The sequence below is a fragment of the Rasamsonia byssochlamydoides genome, assembly GCF_041956645.1.
Source record: "Rasamsonia byssochlamydoides strain NRRL 3658 unplaced genomic scaffold VTN77scaffold_18, whole genome shotgun sequence".
Lineage (NCBI taxonomy): Eukaryota > Fungi > Ascomycota > Eurotiomycetes > Eurotiales > Trichocomaceae > Rasamsonia > Rasamsonia byssochlamydoides.
This window is the reverse complement of record NW_027192401.1, coordinates 235,461-255,555: the sequence shown is the minus strand read 5'-3', so window position 1 is coordinate 255,555 and position 20,095 is coordinate 235,461. Positions and strand designations below refer to the sequence as shown.

The 20,095-nt window shown below is 49.5% G+C and overlaps 9 protein-coding genes across 9 annotated transcripts; 4 read left to right on the top strand and 5 right to left on the bottom strand.

The window, feature by feature from the left end:
• Nucleotides 1–1,083: 1,083 nt before the first annotated feature.
• VTN77DRAFT_2381 (uncharacterized protein) lies at nt 1,084–1,692 on the top strand (the record flags this gene model as incomplete). The annotated part of the gene is made up of 1 exon (XM_069418214.1): nt 1,084–1,692. One exon carries the CDS (start codon nt 1,084–1,086, stop codon nt 1,690–1,692), a length of 609 nt encoding a protein of 202 aa, XP_069279279.1.
• A 909-nt stretch (nt 1,693–2,601) lies between these two features.
• Nucleotides 2,602–3,654, bottom strand: VTN77DRAFT_2380 (uncharacterized protein; the record flags this gene model as incomplete). The annotated part of the gene is made up of 2 exons (XM_069418213.1): nt 2,602–3,571; nt 3,629–3,654. The coding sequence occupies 2 exons, from the start codon at nt 3,652–3,654 to the stop codon at nt 2,602–2,604; spliced, it is 996 nt and encodes a 331-aa protein (XP_069279278.1).
• A 288-nt stretch (nt 3,655–3,942) lies between these two features.
• Nucleotides 3,943–5,494, top strand: VTN77DRAFT_2379 (uncharacterized protein; the record flags this gene model as incomplete). The annotated part of the gene is made up of 4 exons (XM_069418211.1): nt 3,943–4,044; nt 4,097–4,357; nt 4,410–5,324; nt 5,381–5,494. 4 exons carry the CDS (start codon nt 3,943–3,945, stop codon nt 5,492–5,494), a joined length of 1,392 nt encoding a protein of 463 aa, XP_069279277.1.
• A 128-nt stretch (nt 5,495–5,622) lies between these two features.
• VTN77DRAFT_2378 (uncharacterized protein) lies at nt 5,623–6,327 on the bottom strand (the record flags this gene model as incomplete). The annotated part of the gene is made up of 1 exon (XM_069418210.1): nt 5,623–6,327. The coding sequence occupies one exon, from the start codon at nt 6,325–6,327 to the stop codon at nt 5,623–5,625; it is 705 nt and encodes a 234-aa protein (XP_069279276.1).
• A 368-nt stretch (nt 6,328–6,695) lies between these two features.
• On the top strand, nt 6,696–9,409 carry VTN77DRAFT_2377 (uncharacterized protein; the record flags this gene model as incomplete). The annotated part of the gene is made up of 3 exons (XM_069418209.1): nt 6,696–6,708; nt 6,789–6,946; nt 7,034–9,409. 3 exons carry the CDS (start codon nt 6,696–6,698, stop codon nt 9,407–9,409), a joined length of 2,547 nt encoding a protein of 848 aa, XP_069279275.1.
• A 777-nt stretch (nt 9,410–10,186) lies between these two features.
• VTN77DRAFT_2376 (uncharacterized protein) lies at nt 10,187–11,204 on the bottom strand (the record flags this gene model as incomplete). Its single annotated transcript, XM_069418208.1, has 4 exons — nt 10,187–10,474; nt 10,564–10,845; nt 10,918–11,070; nt 11,127–11,204. The coding sequence occupies 4 exons, from the start codon at nt 11,202–11,204 to the stop codon at nt 10,187–10,189; spliced, it is 801 nt and encodes a 266-aa protein (XP_069279274.1).
• A 127-nt stretch (nt 11,205–11,331) lies between these two features.
• On the bottom strand, nt 11,332–12,747 carry VTN77DRAFT_2375 (uncharacterized protein; the record flags this gene model as incomplete). The annotated part of the gene is made up of 6 exons (XM_069418207.1): nt 11,332–11,541; nt 11,593–11,649; nt 11,711–11,758; nt 11,814–11,842; nt 11,900–12,509; nt 12,568–12,747. The coding sequence occupies 6 exons, from the start codon at nt 12,745–12,747 to the stop codon at nt 11,332–11,334; spliced, it is 1,134 nt and encodes a 377-aa protein (XP_069279273.1).
• A 1,506-nt stretch (nt 12,748–14,253) lies between these two features.
• On the bottom strand, nt 14,254–14,920 carry VTN77DRAFT_2374 (uncharacterized protein; the record flags this gene model as incomplete). Its single annotated transcript, XM_069418206.1, has 2 exons — nt 14,254–14,836; nt 14,895–14,920. 2 exons carry the CDS (start codon nt 14,918–14,920, stop codon nt 14,254–14,256), a joined length of 609 nt encoding a protein of 202 aa, XP_069279272.1.
• A 2,068-nt stretch (nt 14,921–16,988) lies between these two features.
• VTN77DRAFT_2373 (uncharacterized protein) lies at nt 16,989–19,756 on the top strand (the record flags this gene model as incomplete). The annotated part of the gene is made up of 5 exons (XM_069418205.1): nt 16,989–17,234; nt 17,401–17,685; nt 17,761–18,638; nt 18,710–18,894; nt 18,975–19,756. 5 exons carry the CDS (start codon nt 16,989–16,991, stop codon nt 19,754–19,756), a joined length of 2,376 nt encoding a protein of 791 aa, XP_069279271.1.
• Nucleotides 19,757–20,095: the final 339 nt, after the last annotated feature.

Genomic DNA, 20,095 nt, shown 5'->3' with positions numbered 1-20,095 from the left:
CCAGATCGATCTATATCCTGTCTCGCTCGCTGTCTTGATAGATACCCACCCGCTTACGCAAGTAGGTACGTAGTATGGAGTACATATGTACTCACGCGATGATTTTTTTTCTTCTCTTTTTCAAGTGCGGTGTAGGGAGTAAAGAGTACTGTGAAGAGGTAGTTAGAGTACGGAGTGCTCCATACAGAGTAGTGAGGCATAGAAAGGGTCCAATCCATGATTTGCGGAAATATGGATGCGTCATTTCGTTAAGTTACCAAACTACGGAGTACTCCATAGACTGGACTGGACTGGCCAGCAGCTTTGTCCTGAGTAAGGTTGCTCAGAGATTACAGTAAATCACCTGGATACCTAACGTAGATCCATCCTATCAGGACAGGAAAAGGAAATTTATATCGTGACTCGTGACCTCCATCCATCAAGTCCATCTGACTACAGAGTAGTATTAAGGAGGTGAAGAATTAAACTCAACTCTACGACATCGTTGGGTACCTACAATCATGCATACCTCCTACCTAGGTAAGTATAGTAGAAGAGGAAATACGTAGGCTCTGCATCGCCATTCGACCATTTCCACCCGGAATTCTCCTACAAGTTCTCTAGTTATTGGGCCCTACATACCTGCCTACTAAACCTACCTAAACTTTAATTGATACCTATCCCATCTACAGGGTACGATTGATTGATGCACTGACGTATATGCATACCCAATGTATATCACTTGCCAACTCACCGTAATTATTCCCCGACTTTTTCTTTCCCCCGCTCTTGATCACCTTTAACACTGTGCTTGGCCTTCATAAATTCTTCTTACCTACCAACCAACCAATATAACCTACACTTTTTTCTCTTAACTCTTGCCATTGCGTTCCATTGTCGAGATACCTCCTACCGCAACAGCGACATTATATTACTTACTACTATTCACTAAATCTGAAAAAACAACCACAATGGCTGCAATCTGGCTCTTCGTCGCATTGGGATATCTCCTCCTTTACGCATTCGCCGCTGTGCCTCAGAATATACTACCCACTGTTACAGCTGCTGAAAGATCCTCTTTTCTTCCTCTTCTTCCGTTTGGCTATGAGATGGATCCGCTTCCGCTTCATGACCAGCAGGGATCATCTCTTCTCGCTTCTTGCCTTGCGGGTGCCAGCGCTGGCTACGATGCTGGAGCCGTGCTCGATAAAGGTGCTTCTCTTCCTCACATCTGGTGAGGCTGAGACGGGGCATTCTGCTTGGCAGAATCATGCCCCATCACTCTATGACGAGAGATGGGGGAAGCCCTATCATCTATTATCTCTTCTCTACCCACCACACCGCACATGTCACGTGGTACATACACGAACGACAACACCATCGACGACCGAACGACACGACACTCGTTTAAAATATCTATGCGATCTACCCATCGTCTGCGAAAGATCCAGCGATCCGGCAACAGATACGATGATTGATGATGTCCCTCCTTCCCTTGCTTTCCCTTCCCTTCCAGGCAGGAAACGAAGGACGAAGTTGGGTCATTATCTTTCTTTCTTTCTTTCTTTCTTCATCTTGGACTGGACGAGACGAGACGAGACGACCCCAAAACGTCACTCGTTTGACCTGTCTGTCTGTCTGTCTATCTGGCAGTCAACGGACAGACCAGACGCGCATCACTCACTCACTCACGGAGGGCCCCTTACTTACTGAGAGTCGAGTTGAGTCTATCTGAAATGAAAAGGACTATGGAACCGAGGCATGACATGTCATGATATGATATTCATGCGCAGCGTGAAAGGAGGAGTCAGATGAGAGACAATTCGACATCGACACCGATATCTGACGATGACGCATGATGAACGAACGAACGAATGAACGAAAGACATGCAAAGATATGAGAAACGAGATATGAGACATGAGATATGAGACAACGAACAAAATGATGGTTATGATGATTAGACGAATGAATGAATGGCGTTGGCGGACTGGTTCTAGTTCTGGTTTTGGTTATTACTGTATGTAGTCTCGAATTTGAATTCAAGATCTGATCTTGGGAATACGAGTTTTTTTTTTTCAAAAAAAGTCCGTCATAAGGCTTTTGGAAAACTATACAGTATTTATTCTTTTTTTATTGACTATCATCTATATGCCGCGTCAGGCTTGCTTCCCTCTGTAGCATATCGGCGTATCTTTCAATGTTAGATATAGATAGATGTCTTTCTTGTCCGTCCCTTCAGGCGACGCGGTGAGTCCTGCCCACGTGGTCCCTTCCCGGAATACCATGACGGTTTTTGATACATATCATCTGCTCGTAAGTTACAGGTAACCTGCTCCTGGAATCGATTCTCATAACAGCGTAACAAACGTAGCAAGTGACGAAGTGGTCTCCCTCCACGATCATGGTCCACTCCCTGGACCCCTTTCGGGATTCACATCTGCGATTTCAGAACTTCTTCATTCGACTTGGTTGTCGCAATGCATGGAGGGAGATCGTCAGTCTTGCTAAGGAGTAGGTATAATCATCATGCTCTACAGAGCGTGCTCGAATTCCGCAGATTTCTCCTGCAGGAACCTTTCTCATGATTCCAATTGCAATTGCACATCAAGCATAAGGGCAGCTCAAAACCATATCTTGATGAGTTCCTCGCTTACAGCGCTCGGCGTCAGCACGCCGCTTTCCGTTATCAAAGCTGATATCAGGTGCGGCGGTGTGAAATCAACTGCATCATGCCTCATTGTCTTGGAACTCTGAGCATCTGCAGGGGCACCGTTGATGTCTTCCTCTGTCTTGAAATCGATGACATGCTGTTCGATAGGAAGATCGTACTGCCCCAGCGGGTATAATCGAACGAACTTGTGACTTTCAGCCACGACGTAGAACGGTTTCCCCATCGCCTTGGCCAGAAGGCCGATCTGGTAAGTGCCCATTCGTGACACGATGCCTCCATTTTCCACCACACCCTCAGCGCCGACGATCACCATATCCACCATTCCGAGCGAGTAAGCCACTGCAGATTCCGGGATGGTCGCAACTGGAACGCCCCTCGCTCTCAAAGCGCGCACAGTCTCCAACCCCTCCGGCTCCTCCTCGCCGTTGATGGAGTGGAGAACGTAGATGACACGGAACCTCACAGCGGAGGGACCGCTGTTATCATCTGCTGCCTTCTGGAGCAGGGCAGAGACGACTCGCGAGCCGCCGTTTGTAAGAACCGTGCTCCCATCTCGGACAAAGCCCCTGCCAAACGCAGCAATTTTCTGTCGACTTTCCTTGGCACGCTTGATGAAAAGGCGTCCATTTGAGAGCAGATGAGCTCGGATAGCGTTGAAATCACCTGCAGGTCCTAGCTGACCCGGTCTTTGGAGGGTCGTGATCAAATATCTTTGGAAGAGATCGGTGCCTGCGGAGAGTGCAATCGGGTTGGGAATGGCCTTCTTCAGACGGGCGGTATGAGTCTCTAGCAGGTCAAGAGTCTCTGATATCGTCGAAGACGGGGAATGTGTCAGGAGGAGAACCAGGGCCTCGATGGCCGCAATTGGCATCGTCAAGTCGGGATCGGAGCGAAGGAGATCATTGTACGTCGCAACAATGCTAGCCATGCGTTAGCAGGAGGGCAGTATTCAGTATGAGTTTTGAGGTGACACTTACTCAAAACCTGACTCGGTAGTCGCCATGGCTGTTAGATAAAGCCTGTTCCCGGAGGCAAGGGTGGCAGACGGGGTTGTAGTCGCCGAGTCGAGGACTTTGCCTGCCAGAAATGTATATAATTGTGCCGCGAGTCATCGTGTTTGCATCAATTGCACCCGCGCCCCTCGCTGCACATGGCATCCCTCCGCACTAAGCTGTTTTCAGCACCCTCTCCAGTTCGCGGTAAACAAAAGCCGGTCCACCGCTATCTCACTGCTGCACATGCTCTTCTTTGATAGATTTCGCAATTTGGAGAGACCACAACACGTGCAGCAATGGCCTACAATCATCGCATGAGCCAGCAATTCTATGGATCCCAGCAGCAACATAATCGAAATCGCCGCAAGGAAGATGAGAGCGATGCATTGATGCGGCTGGTCAGTCTGAAGAACCCCAGCGTAAAATTATGTATACTCACCAGAGGAATAGCCGGACAAGGAAATCGCAGGATGTATCAACGATATCGGGATCCCGTTCACCCCGGCCGACTTGGTCAAGCCGAATCCTCAGCAGATTCAAATGGTGCTAGAATGGTTTGCGGAGCTTCTGATGAACACTACCCGTGAGACGGTGGAACCGGCGATGCGCGCAGCAGCACAGGATATCTGTGGTGATTACGCCGACATTGTACCTAACGAGACGCGTAACATGATGGCGTTCTTCGTGAGTTTGAGGAGGTTGATGATCGAGGTACTGCTTCACTTTCTACAACAAGCCAGAGCGTCTCTGACAGGGCTTCTAGTGCGGGGTGAACGATTTTACATTTACGGATCTAACGAAGCCTACGCATGATCGACTCGTCAAAATATTCTCCTACCTGATCAACTTTGTCCGATTCCGAGAGTCGCAGACCTCCGTTATCGATGAGCATTTCAACAAATCAGAGAGGACCAAGGCGCGCATCGAGGCGCTCTACGCAGAGAATCAGGAGATGGAACAGCGCCTAGAAGAAATGAGGCGAAATCAGAAAGCGATGGAGAGCCAAGTTAAGGAGAAAACTCGACGGAACGACGCGCTGAAAACACGGTTGCTCGAGTTGCGGCGGGAACAAGAGAGGGTTGCTGAGACACTGGAACGGGTCAAGGGAGACAAGGCTAAACGGCAGGCAACGTTGGAGGAGAAGATGGAAAAGGTCGTGCGCACCCGACAGGAAATCGAGAAGCTCCGGCCATATGTTCTGGAAAGCTCTGCGAGTCTGCAGGCATCCCTGACAGAATTGTCAGAGAGCTTGGCCCGCGAGAAGGGACAAGTCGATGTGATGGAGAGGAGGCTCAGGGCTCTGCAGACGTCTACAGATACCTTCACTGTTGTTGCCAATGAAGTCCAGGCCTGTGTGAAGGTGCTGGAAGACATCTCTGTAGAGCTGCAAAAGGAGGAAGAAGAAGATGCGCGTGCCGCCAGGAACAGAGACGCGATTTCAGAACGAGGAAACAGCGTACGAGAAGTAGAACAGACGGAGAAACTACTGCAGCGGCAGCTGGCTCGCTGGAACGAAAGGATCGAGGCTCTCCGAAAGAGTAGCCAAGAGAAGCAGGAGCAGGCGCAAGCACGGATGGAAGAGCTACGCAACGTGCAGAAACAGCTCCGTGAAGAGCGCGCAGAGAAGCAACGAGAAATGGAGATGAGGAGGATACGTATCGAGCAGACTGAGAAAAAGGTTGGCTATCCTTGTTCCTCATGGTGTGCTGACCATGGTTGCTGACATGACCTTAGATGGCGGATCTCAAAGAGAATATCGAAAGCGAGATTCACCGGGCCCACGATGAATATCTCAAGCTGGAGTCCCATATCAAGCTATACATCACCGAAATGGAGAAATGTCTATGAGTATACAGGTCGGTTGGCTGGGTTTGGAGTTTTCGGTTGGCTCTAGGATACCCGAGGGTTCTTTGGGATTGGGATTACAATCTTTCTTCTTGTACATGTGATTTTGGGGACTCAGGGCTGTTTTTCCTCTAAATATCCATGTGTGTAGTAATAGGCTCCCTCTCGTCGAATTGAAACCATCTCTGCGCCACTCGCTTCACAGAGACGTGGCGCCCAGACCATGTACTTCTTCCGTCTCCAAGTCGGACCGCACCACTGAGCAGCGGCACATGAAGATCCCACAGTCTCTCGCCGCGTTCGAGGTTCTGGGGGTCGACCGCGTCATTACATTCACATAGCACCAGATCTGTCGCCGCCCTCGCAGCGGCCTCCACAGCGATGGCCAGAGTGCGTGACAGGCCTTGAGCGGAAAATTCAGAAGTCGTATAGTGTACAGCGACGAGGTCCAAGATCGCCAGGCGCCCTCTGCAGTCTTCTGAAGTAACACGTAAGGTCGAAAGATACGCACGGAGATGCTCGACAGACGGGCAAAAGACCAGTTTAACTTTTCGCGACTGCGCAAGAAGACCGATCGTCTTTGTTAGGAGAGGATGGGGTCGTTCAGCCGCTTCCGATGACAAATTTGCCTGCTCGTCTTCCACATGCTGCTGCTGGTCCTCAGGATGGTCTTGTTGGTGAAGCCGGGATTCCGCAGCGATACTAGCGGCCAGTTGCTCTAAGAATTGCGTCCGTGTAGAACAGACAACTAGAGTCGTTGCGCGGGCATTATTATTGCAAAGTATATGGTTGACAAAGTCGGAGACCAAGTTCGCGAAGTGTACTGTCGCTTGCATCTGAGGACTGTAAATCTGTAAATCCGAAGACACGGCCTCCGCAGTAGCGCGAATTCTCTTGCTGAGCGCTGACTCCTGACAGGCCTACATTGTTCTTCTGCGGAGGTCAGTCGAGGCAGTCTTTGTAATTTCGTCCGTTCTCGCGTGGAAGAGGTTGTTGTTGACAGAGAATGTGGAGTAGGCGGAGAGCTGACGTTTGGTAACTTACTCCGGAGTAGGATGGCACGCCACTGACCATGGACGCTCTCATGGCCCCGCTACCATCTTGAACTCCGGATTCTTCTCTCACAACAGCGCACCACTGCTGCTTAGGGGATCCGGGGAGGTTTGTTGGGGACAGCATGGAGACCATATCGAGGATTTCGTCCATGCTGGAAACAGGTATTGTCACTTCCTCCATCTTGCATTCAACGCCATCAGGCTGATTTCCTTGCTAACGACTGATGCGTATGTGCGTACAGCTCGAGAGCTTACTCTCGAAGCTGCCCAATCCGCAGGCGGCAGCAAGGGTTTGCGAGCCAGTCCTTCTACGCGTGGCCTCAATTCGCAGCAGATCAAGAAGCTGCTCGACAGCCGCAATGAGCGTGATGTCTTGGACGGGATGCGGAAGGTCATCTCCGTATGGCCCCCGACCAGCTGCGTTTACGTTTACACACCCTGTCTGGTCGAGTGATAGTTCTGCTAATACTTCTGGATGCTGATCTAGTTGATGTACCAATCCGAATCCTGTCTCCAGTACTTCTCCGCCGTCGTCAAGAATGTCGCGAATCCGAATATCGAGGTCAAGAAGCTCGTCTATATCTACCTGCTCCACCAGGCCGAGGCAGAACCGGACCTCGCATTGCTGTCCATCAATGCCATCCAGAAGTCCCTCACGGACCAGAATCCACAAGTCCGGGTCATGGCTCTGCGCACCATGTCGGGGATCAGGGTCCCTGTCATCAGCCAGATCGTGTCGCTGGCGATCAAACGTGGCTGCGGAGATATGAGTCCCCATGTCCGCAAGGCCGCTGCGTTGGCTATCCCGAAATGCTACCGACTAAACCCGAATACACTTCCGCAGCTGACAGAATATCTATCCACGCTCCTGGGGGATAGCCAATATTTCGTCGTCGGGCCAGCCGTCTCGGCGTTCCTGGACGTGTGTCCAGATCGCCTTGATCTCATCCACAAGCACTACCGCAGTCTGGTGAAAAAACTGGTAGATATGGACGAATGGAGTCAGCTGGCTACTTTGCGGCTTCTCACTATTTACGCAAGGAAGTGCTTTCCCAGGAGGACGCAGAAGGTCAAGAAGACAGAAAAAACCAAGGGGTTCTACGAGGATGATGCATCTAACGAAGAGGCTGCGGGTGAAGAGACGGGCGAAGAAGTGGTCGTGCTAGACCCCGATCTCGAGCTGTTCTTGCGAGCTTGCAAACCGCTCCTTCAGAGTCGCACCTCTGCTGTCATCGTGAGCGTCGTCCGTTGCTACCTCTACCTGGGCACGCCGGAGTATTTGGAGAGTGCCGTCGGCCCGCTTGTGGCCCTTGTTCGCTGTCCCCAGGACATTCAATATGTTGCGCTGTACAACATCGTAGCGGTGGCTTTGAAGGTCCCGGCTCCGTTTGTGAAATACGTGTCCCATTTTCTAGTGCACTCCGCCGATCCGCCACATATCTGGCGCCTGAAGTTGGAAGTTCTGACGATTCTGTTCCCTCATCTGGGGATGCATTACAAGGGCGTGATTCTCAGCGAGCTGGAACACTTCTCACAAGGAAGCGATCCGGAATTGGTGCGAGAGAGCGTCCGTGCAATTGGACGGTGTGCGCAGAGCGACCCGCGAACCTCAAATCACTGCCTGCGAGTGCTTCTGAGCCAGATCTCGAGTGTCGATGAGAACCTGGTATCTGAGTCGCTCACAGTCATTCGCCATCTGATACAGCAGGACCCGTTGTCGCATAAGCAGACGGTGATCCAGCTAGCGAAACATCTCGACACGACGACCAGCCCGGAGGCAAGGGCCTCGATTATTTGGCTTGTGGGCGAATTCGCCTCCGTCGACCCAGAAAACAACATTGCGCCGGATGTGTTGCGCATCCTGGCGAAGGGTTTCGCAGATGAAACCGAGGTGGTGAAACAGCAGATCGTCCTGCTTGGGGCGAAGGTCTATCTTCATCATCTCTTGCAGAATCCCCCTCCGGAGCAACCTCCGCCGAAGCCTCCTCAAACAGAACAAGCGGACAGCAACGCATGGGCTGAAACCCAGGATAACAAGGCAGCAGAGCAGCAGCAGTCGGAAGAGCGGCCACCGGAAAACCCGCCACCAGAAGAAGACCGTATAACTCTCCTCTGGCGGTATATCCTCCTCCTGGCGAGGTACGATACCTCATACGACCTCCGAGACCGCGCGCGACTCTACAAGGCACTGCTCGCCAATCCTAACGCGACGCAGCTCGCCAGCTTGCTGCTCCTGGCGCCGAAGCCTGTTCCACACGCCCCAAGCCCGTCAGACTCACGGAAGGATCTTGTGATCGGCACGTCGACCCTAATTGTCGGGCCTGATGCAGGGTACCACGGCTTGAGGGGCTACGAGCCACTTCCAGATTGGGTACCAGCTGGGAAGGAACCCGACAGGAGCCTGCGAGACCAAGGGCTGATGATGGAGACTTCTGCGGAACGAAGCACCGGCGCCACCCTCACGGCCAGCGAGAGACTGGACAGGGCGCTGAAGGAGCATGAGAGCGTCGCAGCAGCAGCTCGCGCAAAGCAAAACGGACCAGCAGGAAAGATTAATCGCCCAAAGACACTGGACGAGTGGCTCAATGATGATGAGGATGAAGAATCAGAAGAAGAGGAGACAGAATCCGAAGAGGAGGAGGACGAAGAAGAGGAAGAAGAAGAGGAAGAAGAAGAAGAAACCGAATCTGAAGAGGAGGAAACCGATGAAGACGAAGACGACGAAGAAGAAGACGACGACGACGAAGATGAAGATGAAGAAGACGAAGAAGAAGAGTCCGAGTCCGAAGCAGTGGGCGAAGGCCACGAGAGGAAAGGACTGTTGAAAAAGGGTGATGATGATGTACTACTAGAGCATAGATAGAAACCTAAGATATACCTAAGATACCAATACCAATACCGATACCACCCGCCGAAATTAGCAATAGCATATGCCTAATGAATCCCTAAGTCTCAAATCAACTTCTATAAATCGTATCGGGCTCTGGGAGTTCTACTGTAGTGTCAAAGCGATCTTAGTCTTTCTTACCCATGTGCTTAATTAAGCAAACGGTTATCCGAGACAAATTTAAATAAAGAACGGATGCTTCCACTACCCTACAGTAAGTAGTAGTAGTAGTAGTAGTAGTAGTAGTAGTTTTGGGGGGTCTATAATCAGTCCTAATCTAAATAAATTTCTCATGATTTTGATCTTCTGGAGTTCTATGTAGTTCTTCAGTCAAAGAAATGAGATTGCGTCTTCATCGTTTTTTTTTTATCGACGTTCAATGCTTAATCATTTCTGTGAGTCGTGTAGTCTAGCGTAGTCTAATCTAATCTAATCTACTGTAGTCTAGATACATATATGAAAGATTTGTCCCAATACCGACAATCTTTGTATCTACGTATGATATATCTCTTCTGTGAAGGGGAATGAATGAATGGTGGTATTTTTGTTCCCCGTCCAAGACAGACAAAGAAGAGAGATCGGGTTGTAATTTTTTTTTTGGCAAGCTGTCAACAGGTCCTGCCTGCTCCAAGGGAGTGTATCGTACCAATTCTCATTCACGTTCAAAGTTTCCGTTCTATTGTTCCCTTCTGTGGCCGTGCCGTTTGTTGGCGAGGGCTGTATATCGTATATATGTCGAGTCGATTTTGTAGACTAGAGAATTCCGCCTGTTGAACTTGTCGTGGGTTGGACAATCTCAGAAGGGATTTTCCCCTTCTCCTCCTCGTTCTCGATGCCGATACCGGTAGAGGACTCGTACGGGTGAGATTCTTTCCCCCCTTGCCCGGCGTTGTTGTTGCTGCTGCCGGCAACAAGGCTGTGCCATGCAAGTCTGCAGGCCTTTGCGAGAACATGTCTACCGTCGATGATGGGGTATACGGTGGCGACGAGTAAGCAGACAAACAGCCATATCTCGGAGACGACTGTCCAGCCCTTGAAGAACTGTACATAGAGTGCATACAGCTGTTAGTGTATGCACATTCGTTTCAAGACTTGCTGAAATTCAATTCGACACAGGGTTTATGACTTACCGGCTTTGTGAATATATAATCCCGGTACAGCGGCAGGGGCCAGACAACCCATGTGACGAGGCCAACGACGGCACTGAAGACGCTTGCAATCCTGGCGGCGCGTTTCATTCGCTGTAGCACCTCCGGTGAATAAGGATGCTGCACACTGTCCAGGTCTTTTGTACTGAGAACCGCAACTCGGTTGTCCTCGCTGGACTCGCTGTCGTCGGCGTCGGGACTGTGGGAGTCCTCGTCTTTGACTTCGTTGAGGAGGAGGAAGATGCGCCAGTCGAAGTCTTGTGGCTGGAATAATTTGCATTAGCAATAATGATTTCATGGTAAAGAAACCATTGTCAGGAATTTATTGTGACATACCTTGATGTAAGTTATGATAACCGAATAGATGGCCGACGAGAATGTGGACGTGATGGCCCCCCAGAGACAGGGCAGCTGAGCTTCAGTCGTAGTGATGCTCAATTCACCACCATAGACGTAAGCCGTTACAAGCCAGACTGCAATGCCGCTTGCCTGTCGCCTCCTTGGTTAGACCCGTTATATCTCGTGGGTCGCAGAAACTAACTTACCAGTCCTAGAAGAGGCGCAATGATCGCAGCAGCCACAGACTGCTTCCTCCAGAGGATCGTAAAAGCCAGCGGAAACATCCCAGGACATATGATCGTCGCCATAAAGTACCCCATCCAATTCAGATCGATGCCTCCGTAATGCAACGCGGTCGCAAATGCGGACGCAAAGAAGCCGAAGATGATGACCGTCAGTGCGAAATTCGAATCACTTGCCTGTCATGAGCTTTGGGTTGATGTATGTTCGGTAGATATCGAAGGAGAAAATGCTCGAGACTGCAATCAACTCGGCAGAGGTCGTGCTTGTCACGCACATGATCACGACCAGAAGTAATGCGAAGGCTCCTCCCTTGCCGGCGACGGCCATCACAGTGTAAGGGAGTACGTAGCCTGCATTAATCTCGCTTGTCGTCATTTGCTGGAAGAGCTTTCAGCAAGAGGCATCCGTCTAGGAGCAATAATTACGTACCCTGAATATGGGCGTGTTCTCCAGCCCAATTGCAGCGAGACCAGCCGTGGTACCGACCTGTGACATATATGAGCATCTGACAGACCTCAGAAGGCTACAAGACAACATGGATACTTACGGCCCAGGGCACAGCGAAATAAGCGATTCCACCAAGCATGTATCCTGGCTAAATCAAGTCAGATGATATTCTTTCCTGGGACGATCCTATCTGGTATTCCTACCATCGTGGCAGCAGTGTCAGCAGCGAATCCTAGTTTTGTCAGTTAGAAATTCATAATCCATCCGCTGTGTACAAGGACAATCATACCCTTCTGCCAGAAACTCGTGTCCATAATGACCAGCGCAAAATCTCCAAACGAGTGGACAAGGCCAAAGATAACGGAGCTCTTCGATTTGAACGACAGTATCGAGCCTTGGTAGTTTCCTTCAATGTTTCGCGTCTTTTCCGCGTTGACGAGGATGTCATAGAAGGAATTGAGGTCGGTGATGGCAGGATTGTTGAACGCCTTCAACGTGAGGAAGCAGAGGATTACCATCACTATGAGGGTGTGACTGGAGGAGAAAGGATCAGAAAGCCAGTTTTCATTCAGGATTAGATACTCTGATAGATCCCTCCAGGCATACACCCGTATGGATGTGTGAAAAGATGCGAAGAAAGTAGGTAATGAACTCACACATAGTCCGTCAGAAACGTTGCCTTCAACCCTCCTGCAACGGTATAGACCACCACTCCCAGAGGGAGCAAGAAGGTCGAAGCGATGATATGCATCCCCGTCAACGCAGTGATCACCCCAGCAGCGCCCAGGATCATGGCCGTCACCGACAACAAATTGGTGACGAAGCACAGGAAGATATAGATCAGATGCGCGGCCGTCCCATATCGGAGTCTGACAATCTCCAAGACGGTGTGACCGTTTCTGTAGATGGTCAGTTAGCTTGTACGCTTCTCTTATTGGGTGTATGGTTTCAACCCACGGGACTTTCACTTTGGCGTGGATCGCCGGGACGGTCATCAGCGCAATTTGGATGGAGCAACCAGCCGCGTACCAGAACGGCGCAGCAATGTCGTAGAGATAACCTTGAGCTGCGGTCCAGATGATTGCCGTTCTTGAATGGATAACATATTGTCAGTAAACTTGTCCTGTCAACTAACATACTGAACGGAAGCTCGAGAATTGAATGAGAAAAGGGGGGGAGGAAAAAATAACGAACATACGCCCACATCCACGACGATATAACCGCCGAAGCCGTCAGTCCCGTTCCAACACTGCGATTGGCAACCATGAACCTGAAGAAATGCAAATAAGATAAGCTCAGCAATTACTCGCCATTATTTTTTTTTCATATGGTGCTTTGCAGATAACTCTACATCTCCGTATGGTCCGATCTCTCTCGCAGAAATCTCTCCAAAAACCGATTCACCAGAACCATCCCGATTCCAAAGGCGAGACCGACGCCGACCACCACCACCCCATACCCAGCTCCCTGGGGCAGGCGGACGAGATTCTCGTCTGACATCTTGCACTGGCTGGGTAGTAATAATAATAAATAAAAATAATGGAACAACAACTTCGGATTGTCTACGGAACAGGAGTCAGGGAGGAGGAAGAGAATGAGAGGGACGACTCAAATATTTACAGTACAAAATCCCATCAGGAACTTACCATTCTGTACTGACTGGTGTTCAGGTTAAGAACTTCCCTATTTGGTCGTAGATCTATAGATCTTGCACAGTTGAGAGCTGTCTCGGAGGACTTCCATACGATCACATCATCCTGCTCCACTCTCTCCTAATGACCTAGCCATTGGAAAATATATCGAATCGCTCATTGCTGTTGAATACAAGTATCAGGTGGGCTTGACACTAGAAGAATTTGATTATACTATGTAATAATCAGCAGAGATGATAGGAGATGTGCAGAAAAAGGGCATCGGAACGGCGATCTGTGGCTGGCAGGCGGGCTTTATTTATCATCATATCAGCTCAATCCGGGCTCGATCTAATAATGAAATAAGAATTGGAATTTGCTGACGTGCATATCGTCTTGGAGACTCGGATTTATGTCTATTTGTAATTTCTAGAATGGTTATTTCTGGTCCCGAAATTTAAGAAGAGAAAATAAATAAGGAAAAGCGAGCAGATGAGGGGTTCTGTACAGCTGTAGCTGTCGATTGACAGGGCTAGTGACTACTAACTGGCCAGCACCACCCTGGCAAACAACTCCAGGTCGATAACTAGGACATATATATCTGAGCTGATTACTGGGCGCAAGGTGACCACGAGGGTGAGTAGGATGCTAAGTTTCACCAAAATGCAGATCGCTTCACATAGCGCGCGCTGGCCGACTGATGATTTCTGCCTGCCCTCAGCTACTTAAAGAGCTGGCGTCATCAATGGGACGGCTTCACTTAGTGATATGAAACTGGCTTAACCATGTAGTTCTCCGACTGTAACTACAACTCTGACCTCTTCAGGCCTTGAACCCGTCATCACTTTTCTCCAAATGAAGCTTGCACCTCGTCATCAAGCTTTGCGATCGTTTGAATGAGCTCGTCGAAAGTGTGCTTTCAGGTTATCCCGCCTATTAAACACCCTGCAACATGTTTCAATCGGGCATCGATGAGAGCCTGGTTCGACATGAATATTTCTTACATGCCGTATCAAGTCTGCAGCTCGATTAAAGACACCCGGGTAATTGCAGCTTTCCCATTTGCACCGCAGATTTCCGCATCTGTTGCTGAAACGTGTGAGAGACTTCGAGCAAGCACCTTCACGAGGACGACTGACCTTGACTGACTACCTTTATTGATACGATTCCAATTCTGACCTTCTGAGGATGGCGAATATGAAGTTTCTGCATGCGCCGGAGAAGCGATACTGGGGAGATTATGATATGGACCAGTCACTTGCGCCATATCTTGTCCGGTAAGACCCTTGGGCTGTTGGATGGATTGCAATCTGTTGGGAGTGTCATGACTCTCCAGGGCATCAATGCATGCATTCTCTGCAGAGTCAGGGAAGTCTTCTGCGGACGAGAGGTTGTAGCTTAGAGGATTGATGGCGCCGGCAAATGGACGAAAGCACATAAAATGTGACGAAGCAGGCACCTCTCCGTTCGACTCGACTTGGAGGTCAGAAAGCCCGGTTGCTGATCTCCTGAAATACGGAGCTTTTGCAAATCCTTCACTGGCTGGTGGGTCTGCAAGGTAGAGATTGAGAGGGGGCTGATGCCCTAGACATAGTCTGTATCAGTGTTAGCGAAAGAATTCCTTGACTTCGTTCCCATAAATGCAATGCTCACCCAGTTAGTGGAGTTGTATTTGTCATTTCCTTCCCTGTTCTCTTTGACAGAAAGAGGCTCACATATATATATATATATATAGTATTGTTTGTGCACGGCAGAGAATGGATGCTTTGTTACATCGTATTCTGCCTCTTCTTATAATATAGCGATATCCTCGTTCATGATGCAATTTGTCAACAGACTTTGGCAATTGACAAGAACTGTCGGGCGCTTGCTCTTTGACAAGGCTGTTTGACTATTGACAAGGCGATCGGCAAGCTTCGCGTGCCCAATTCGCCGAATGACAAGGCGACCTCTACAGCTGCGCAGAGCATGAGGCTACCAAATGGAGATATAGCCAGCTTGAAATCTCTGGAAGCTCATCAAGATCAAAGAATCAGAACTATGTTCTGTTTGAACCATGGCAGCAAGGATTATGGCTGCTACCGACACCATGACTATAACCCCTGCTAGTGATAATCCTTGGCACAGAGGCTCTTCGCTTGACTTCTTCCAGCAAAAAATCTGCAACAGCCTTACGACCCCAAGCCATTTGCCGTTCAAAATCCTTCTGAGCGGAGGAGCCCTTGCAGACCCGCTATATTGTGCTTTCCAACCGTCATGCACCTCAGGATGGGGGACGGTTTCTAGCCACGTGCATGTCATCGGTGCCATGCCTGAATCGAAACATTTCTGTTTAGTCTCCTTGATTGTAGTATATGATACTTCAAAATTTGGAGCACGGAGCCGTTCTTCGTAGTATTGCAAGAACTTGACTGCCATACTAAGATGCAGAACACTGAGGAAGTTGGTCAGACAATCCGAGCTGACCAGGCTGAGTAGACGAGGCGATATAACAAAATAGGACTGGCGGTAGGTCAGAATGTAAGGTAGCCTATGAGGTAACCCATGAGTATGGAGGATGTTGTTATACCTAGTCATTTGCTACACGTTCGCATTAACTCTGTTGTTCTGCTGGGAATGGGCCTTCCAGCAATCCTATTGTCTCGCTGTGGTCTCAAATCGTCCTATGATTCTAAGCGCGCTATACGGAGCTAGTATGGCATATATCAGGAGCTTTGAACAACTAGTCATGTCGACAGGAAAAGTATCCATGATGGCTTCATGGATTGCATAGCCCGTTGCTTGATGCTGGGAGTTGATGAAAGGCAAATTCCAGAGAACTGGTCAGAAGCGTATCTACACCGTCTAATCTCCGCTGCGGAGATTGCAGAACCTATAGATTGACCAAATCGAGAGATTCTTCTTCCACAGAAGATTGTTATTATTGTCCGTTGTCTCTTCAAGGAAGGCCTCGTGTATGGAGTTGCTGGGATGCTCTTCGGCTAGCTCCAGATTGGGCCCCCTTATATGTACTATGGACTAGTCCTTTCCATCCATGCAGCATCAACACTATTGCTAATATGTGGGCAGAGTAGTTACGCTTACTCACTAATTAACTAGGTCAAGTCTTATTGCAGTTCTCCATGACACGAGATGGCAAAGTTTTCTACTACAGGTCAAGTACATCTACCAGATCGACGCTGAATCATGTTGGCTGAATCATGATAGGTCGGCTGTCCCAAGTGTTAGAGCCATCCAACCCTCCATCAGCAGACTATACTAACCCAAAATAGGAAACTTTCTTTTCGTCAACGAAGAGAAAGTTACCTCTTTGAGTCTAGGTTAAATCCTTCCTGCCTCTGTGCTCTGTCCACCCGATGAGAGTATCGAATTGTTGACTCATGAGAACCCGAACCGAGGTGTTTCATGATGAGTGCTGACCTTACAGACTGTGAGGATCCAGTGACGGGGAAACACTATTCAAGACTACGATGCTGCTTTGCGAGAGCTCCAAGCCATAGAAGGAGATCCCACTGCCTATGTTATGTCCTTAATCGATAGTATACTCGCGGACCTTCACTCAAAAGGCTTGTCGGGAGAGATCAGAGCAGTAGTTCCATTGGATCCATGCCAAGCTGCTCATCGAGTTCATGGACTATGACATGAATGATACTAAAGAATGCCTCCGGTGTGTCTGTCCTTACCAAGCTCACTTACTGTTTGCAGGAGAAATACATTTATTGCTCCCTTCTTAGTGTGGATCATGGGATGCCAGGAGAGCCCGTCGTGGTGTGCTGCAACAAGGCGACGGATAAATCAGGGCTCTACAGGGTTGGTCCACAGGGCCACCGGCGAGGCGATGCGATCGTTCTATTTCGGGCAGTCCGGAACAGGGTTATTCTCTATGTCTACCCCAAATCACACAAACTGGAAAAACATGTCTGCCGTCAACAGGCATCACAGGAGAAACTGAAGGCATGGCCTCTGGTGTTGGACCCGGGTAATGTTGTCATCGTGGATTCATATCTCTGTCTTGACTGGAAACAAAAGTGTTGGTACATTTGTTACAATGGCGTATTCACGTGGACTTGCACGATTAGGAATAGAAAAGGATGAGTGAGTCAGTCGTTAGTGTTCTTCTGGGAAGGAAAGGGAGGCTGACTGAGGGTCCCCGAAGCAGTCGAAAACAAGTAACGAGGCTGAGACGCGAAGACACGCGGAGATTCTGAGGAAATGGCGGCCTCATTGGCGGAGAATTTATCAAAACGCCTCTTCTCCTACACACGCTGGTCAAGAGAAGGTGTCCAGATCCGAGCATTTACATTTCCCAAGCCGAAGTTATGCGACTCTGATTGGAGAAGCGATTCTGCAGAGTCGAGCAGGCAGTCTCACCGAAAAGAGCATCTGCGAGTCTATTATGCTAAGCCACGAATGGTGTCGAGTTCATGAGCGCTCTGGATTGCAGGTAGGTTCTTGTACTGTACATACAATGCGGAAATACTTCATATATCTTGCTCATTGGCCGCTGGATTCACAATAGAAATTGATATCGGAAGAGCTCGAGAGAAACCCGTACTTCGAAGCGGTCTCCGTTCGTCGCCTAGGGAGGATCAAAAAGGCTACTGAATGGCGATTCAAGTATAGGCAGGTCCTTGAGGGATTGAGTGACGATTCCCTCTCTCGGTGTTTTCGGTGGATTCCTCCTCCTCCTACTTCGTATAGCCTGGGCAACAAGGGCCCAGAAGTAGTTGAGCTACCGGCGTCTGAGCTGTGCGAACTTCCAGACAGCAGTTTTGGTCCGCCAGTCGAGCTTCCTGACACGAGTTGCGATTCACCTCCGAGCTATTCGTCCCTCTCGCGCACGCAGTCCTGGAAGACAGGTAAGGACAGTGATTTTTCAGTTGCGCCATTACATGTTTCAGATAAGGATCAAGTTGCGGAAGGTAAGCGAGCTGAGCCTGTAGAGTTGGCGTCCCCCTCAGCGCAACGTGATGAGGTGTCGCCGTCTCAGAGGCCCAAGCTCCGTAAACTGGTTACAAATGGTAACCTGGGCCTGTTACCAGATGATTTTAGCTGCAATGGCCAACTGCATTGCGAGACATCCAGGGACGAAGAGGAATCGTCGCAAGAGCACAAAGAGCAGAGTGAATCGAATTCGCCAGAACGTGAACGAAACCCGGCTACAAGCAATCGGCCCCAGCCCTCAAATGAAAGGGAAGAAGATGAGAATCTCTCGCAGGACGAGGACGAGGATGGTAGTCACCGCAAGAGGAGACGGTTCCACTCTCCAGGAAGAGGGCAACCACGTCGCAGGTTCGCTTGTGTTTACCGCAAGCATGATCCCGAAACATACGGAATTAGCGATAGAAGGTATCTCGTCTGTGCTGGCACAGGGTTCCGATATATATCGGAATTGATGTAAGCCTCCCCACCCCCTCGAGAAATTCAAAACCAGCCGCCCTGGGACATCCAACTGATGAGTTTCTCAGACGACATCTCACCCGGACTCATGACGAGCATATCTTTGGGAAATGCCTTCGTTCCTTTGAAAATGAAGGGGCTAGGGAGGATCATGTCAAGCAGTGCACTATCCGGCTGAAGTGTTCCCAAGAGGAACTATGGGCAGGGCTTTGGAATGCAAGGTTCCCGGGTTCACCTATCCCCAAAAATATATGTCAGTCAAGTCAATTTCACAAGTAGACTTCCGTGGTGGGCCAAGCATTTGGCACGATTTCTGACCATGATATCATACAGGCTTTGGGACCATGGGGAAGCGCTCTTCGCTCAGTGTCAATACTCTTCTCATCGAGCAGTCCACCAGGCAGTTGTCCGATGACCCTGCGTTGTCATCATCTTGGTCGGCCTCATCATCCTCGTCGAACACGCTGGCTAGTGATTCCCCAGCCACTACGCTATTCTCTGCAGCCTCCAATGTTGGCTATAACCCCAAGGCAGCCGGGGCTAGTGTCATGCTCCATCTGACCAACGATATTCAAAACCTGAGGACAAGGGTTGATTCACTCGAAAAGAGGTTTCCCCTAGTTGAGGAGACCGCCAAAACTGCGACGTTACTGATACAGCTCATGATATCCAGCAATCCTGACGTGAGCCATGCTGAATGTTCAATCCCCAACAATTATACCGAAGTTTCACATGAAGGGCCAAGGGAATCAGGTATTATTCCTCGAATAAATATCCGTTCACATCCCGATCCTTCTCTCGATGGACTTCTTAGCTCTGTAAGCAACGAGCTTCACGTCGATGAAATTGGCCAAGAAATTCTGGATACCAGTCCCCTCGGGCTATATGAGTTCATCATCAATGGCTCAGATCCCCCAGCAAGTACGATCGACTTGACCACCTCAAGATCTGAGGAGTTCGGGACCTCCAGAAATGGCCCGACGACAGCGGGAGATCAAGACAGTCAATCAGGACACTGTGCGAACACTCAGCTATTAGACCCCGGGTCTGAAAGTTTTCTGGACCCTCCATGGGCAGAAGGGATCGAATTGCAGCCCCCGCTGGACTTCCTCTAGAATGAGAGAAAACGGCAGAATTGAAGACATCGCCAGTAATCTCTGCATGCCCGCCGGAAAGGCCATGCAGGGACAGTGGTGTCAAGGAGAACCGGTGAAGATACGAAGATCAGACAAGACCCAAGACGGGGTTTGTCTGCTTGGTGGATAAACTCCTCTTTCCAGTTATATAAATGATAACTTGTATCTTTCTAACATCGTGCACACAGCGTTCATCTTGTTGGACAACAAGATAAGTTATTATAATAATGATTCTCCGGATTTTTATAGAGCGTTTTCAAGTCATAGACTATGCACGCTCTCAACAGTCTGATATACATTGTGCCATTTTTATACAAG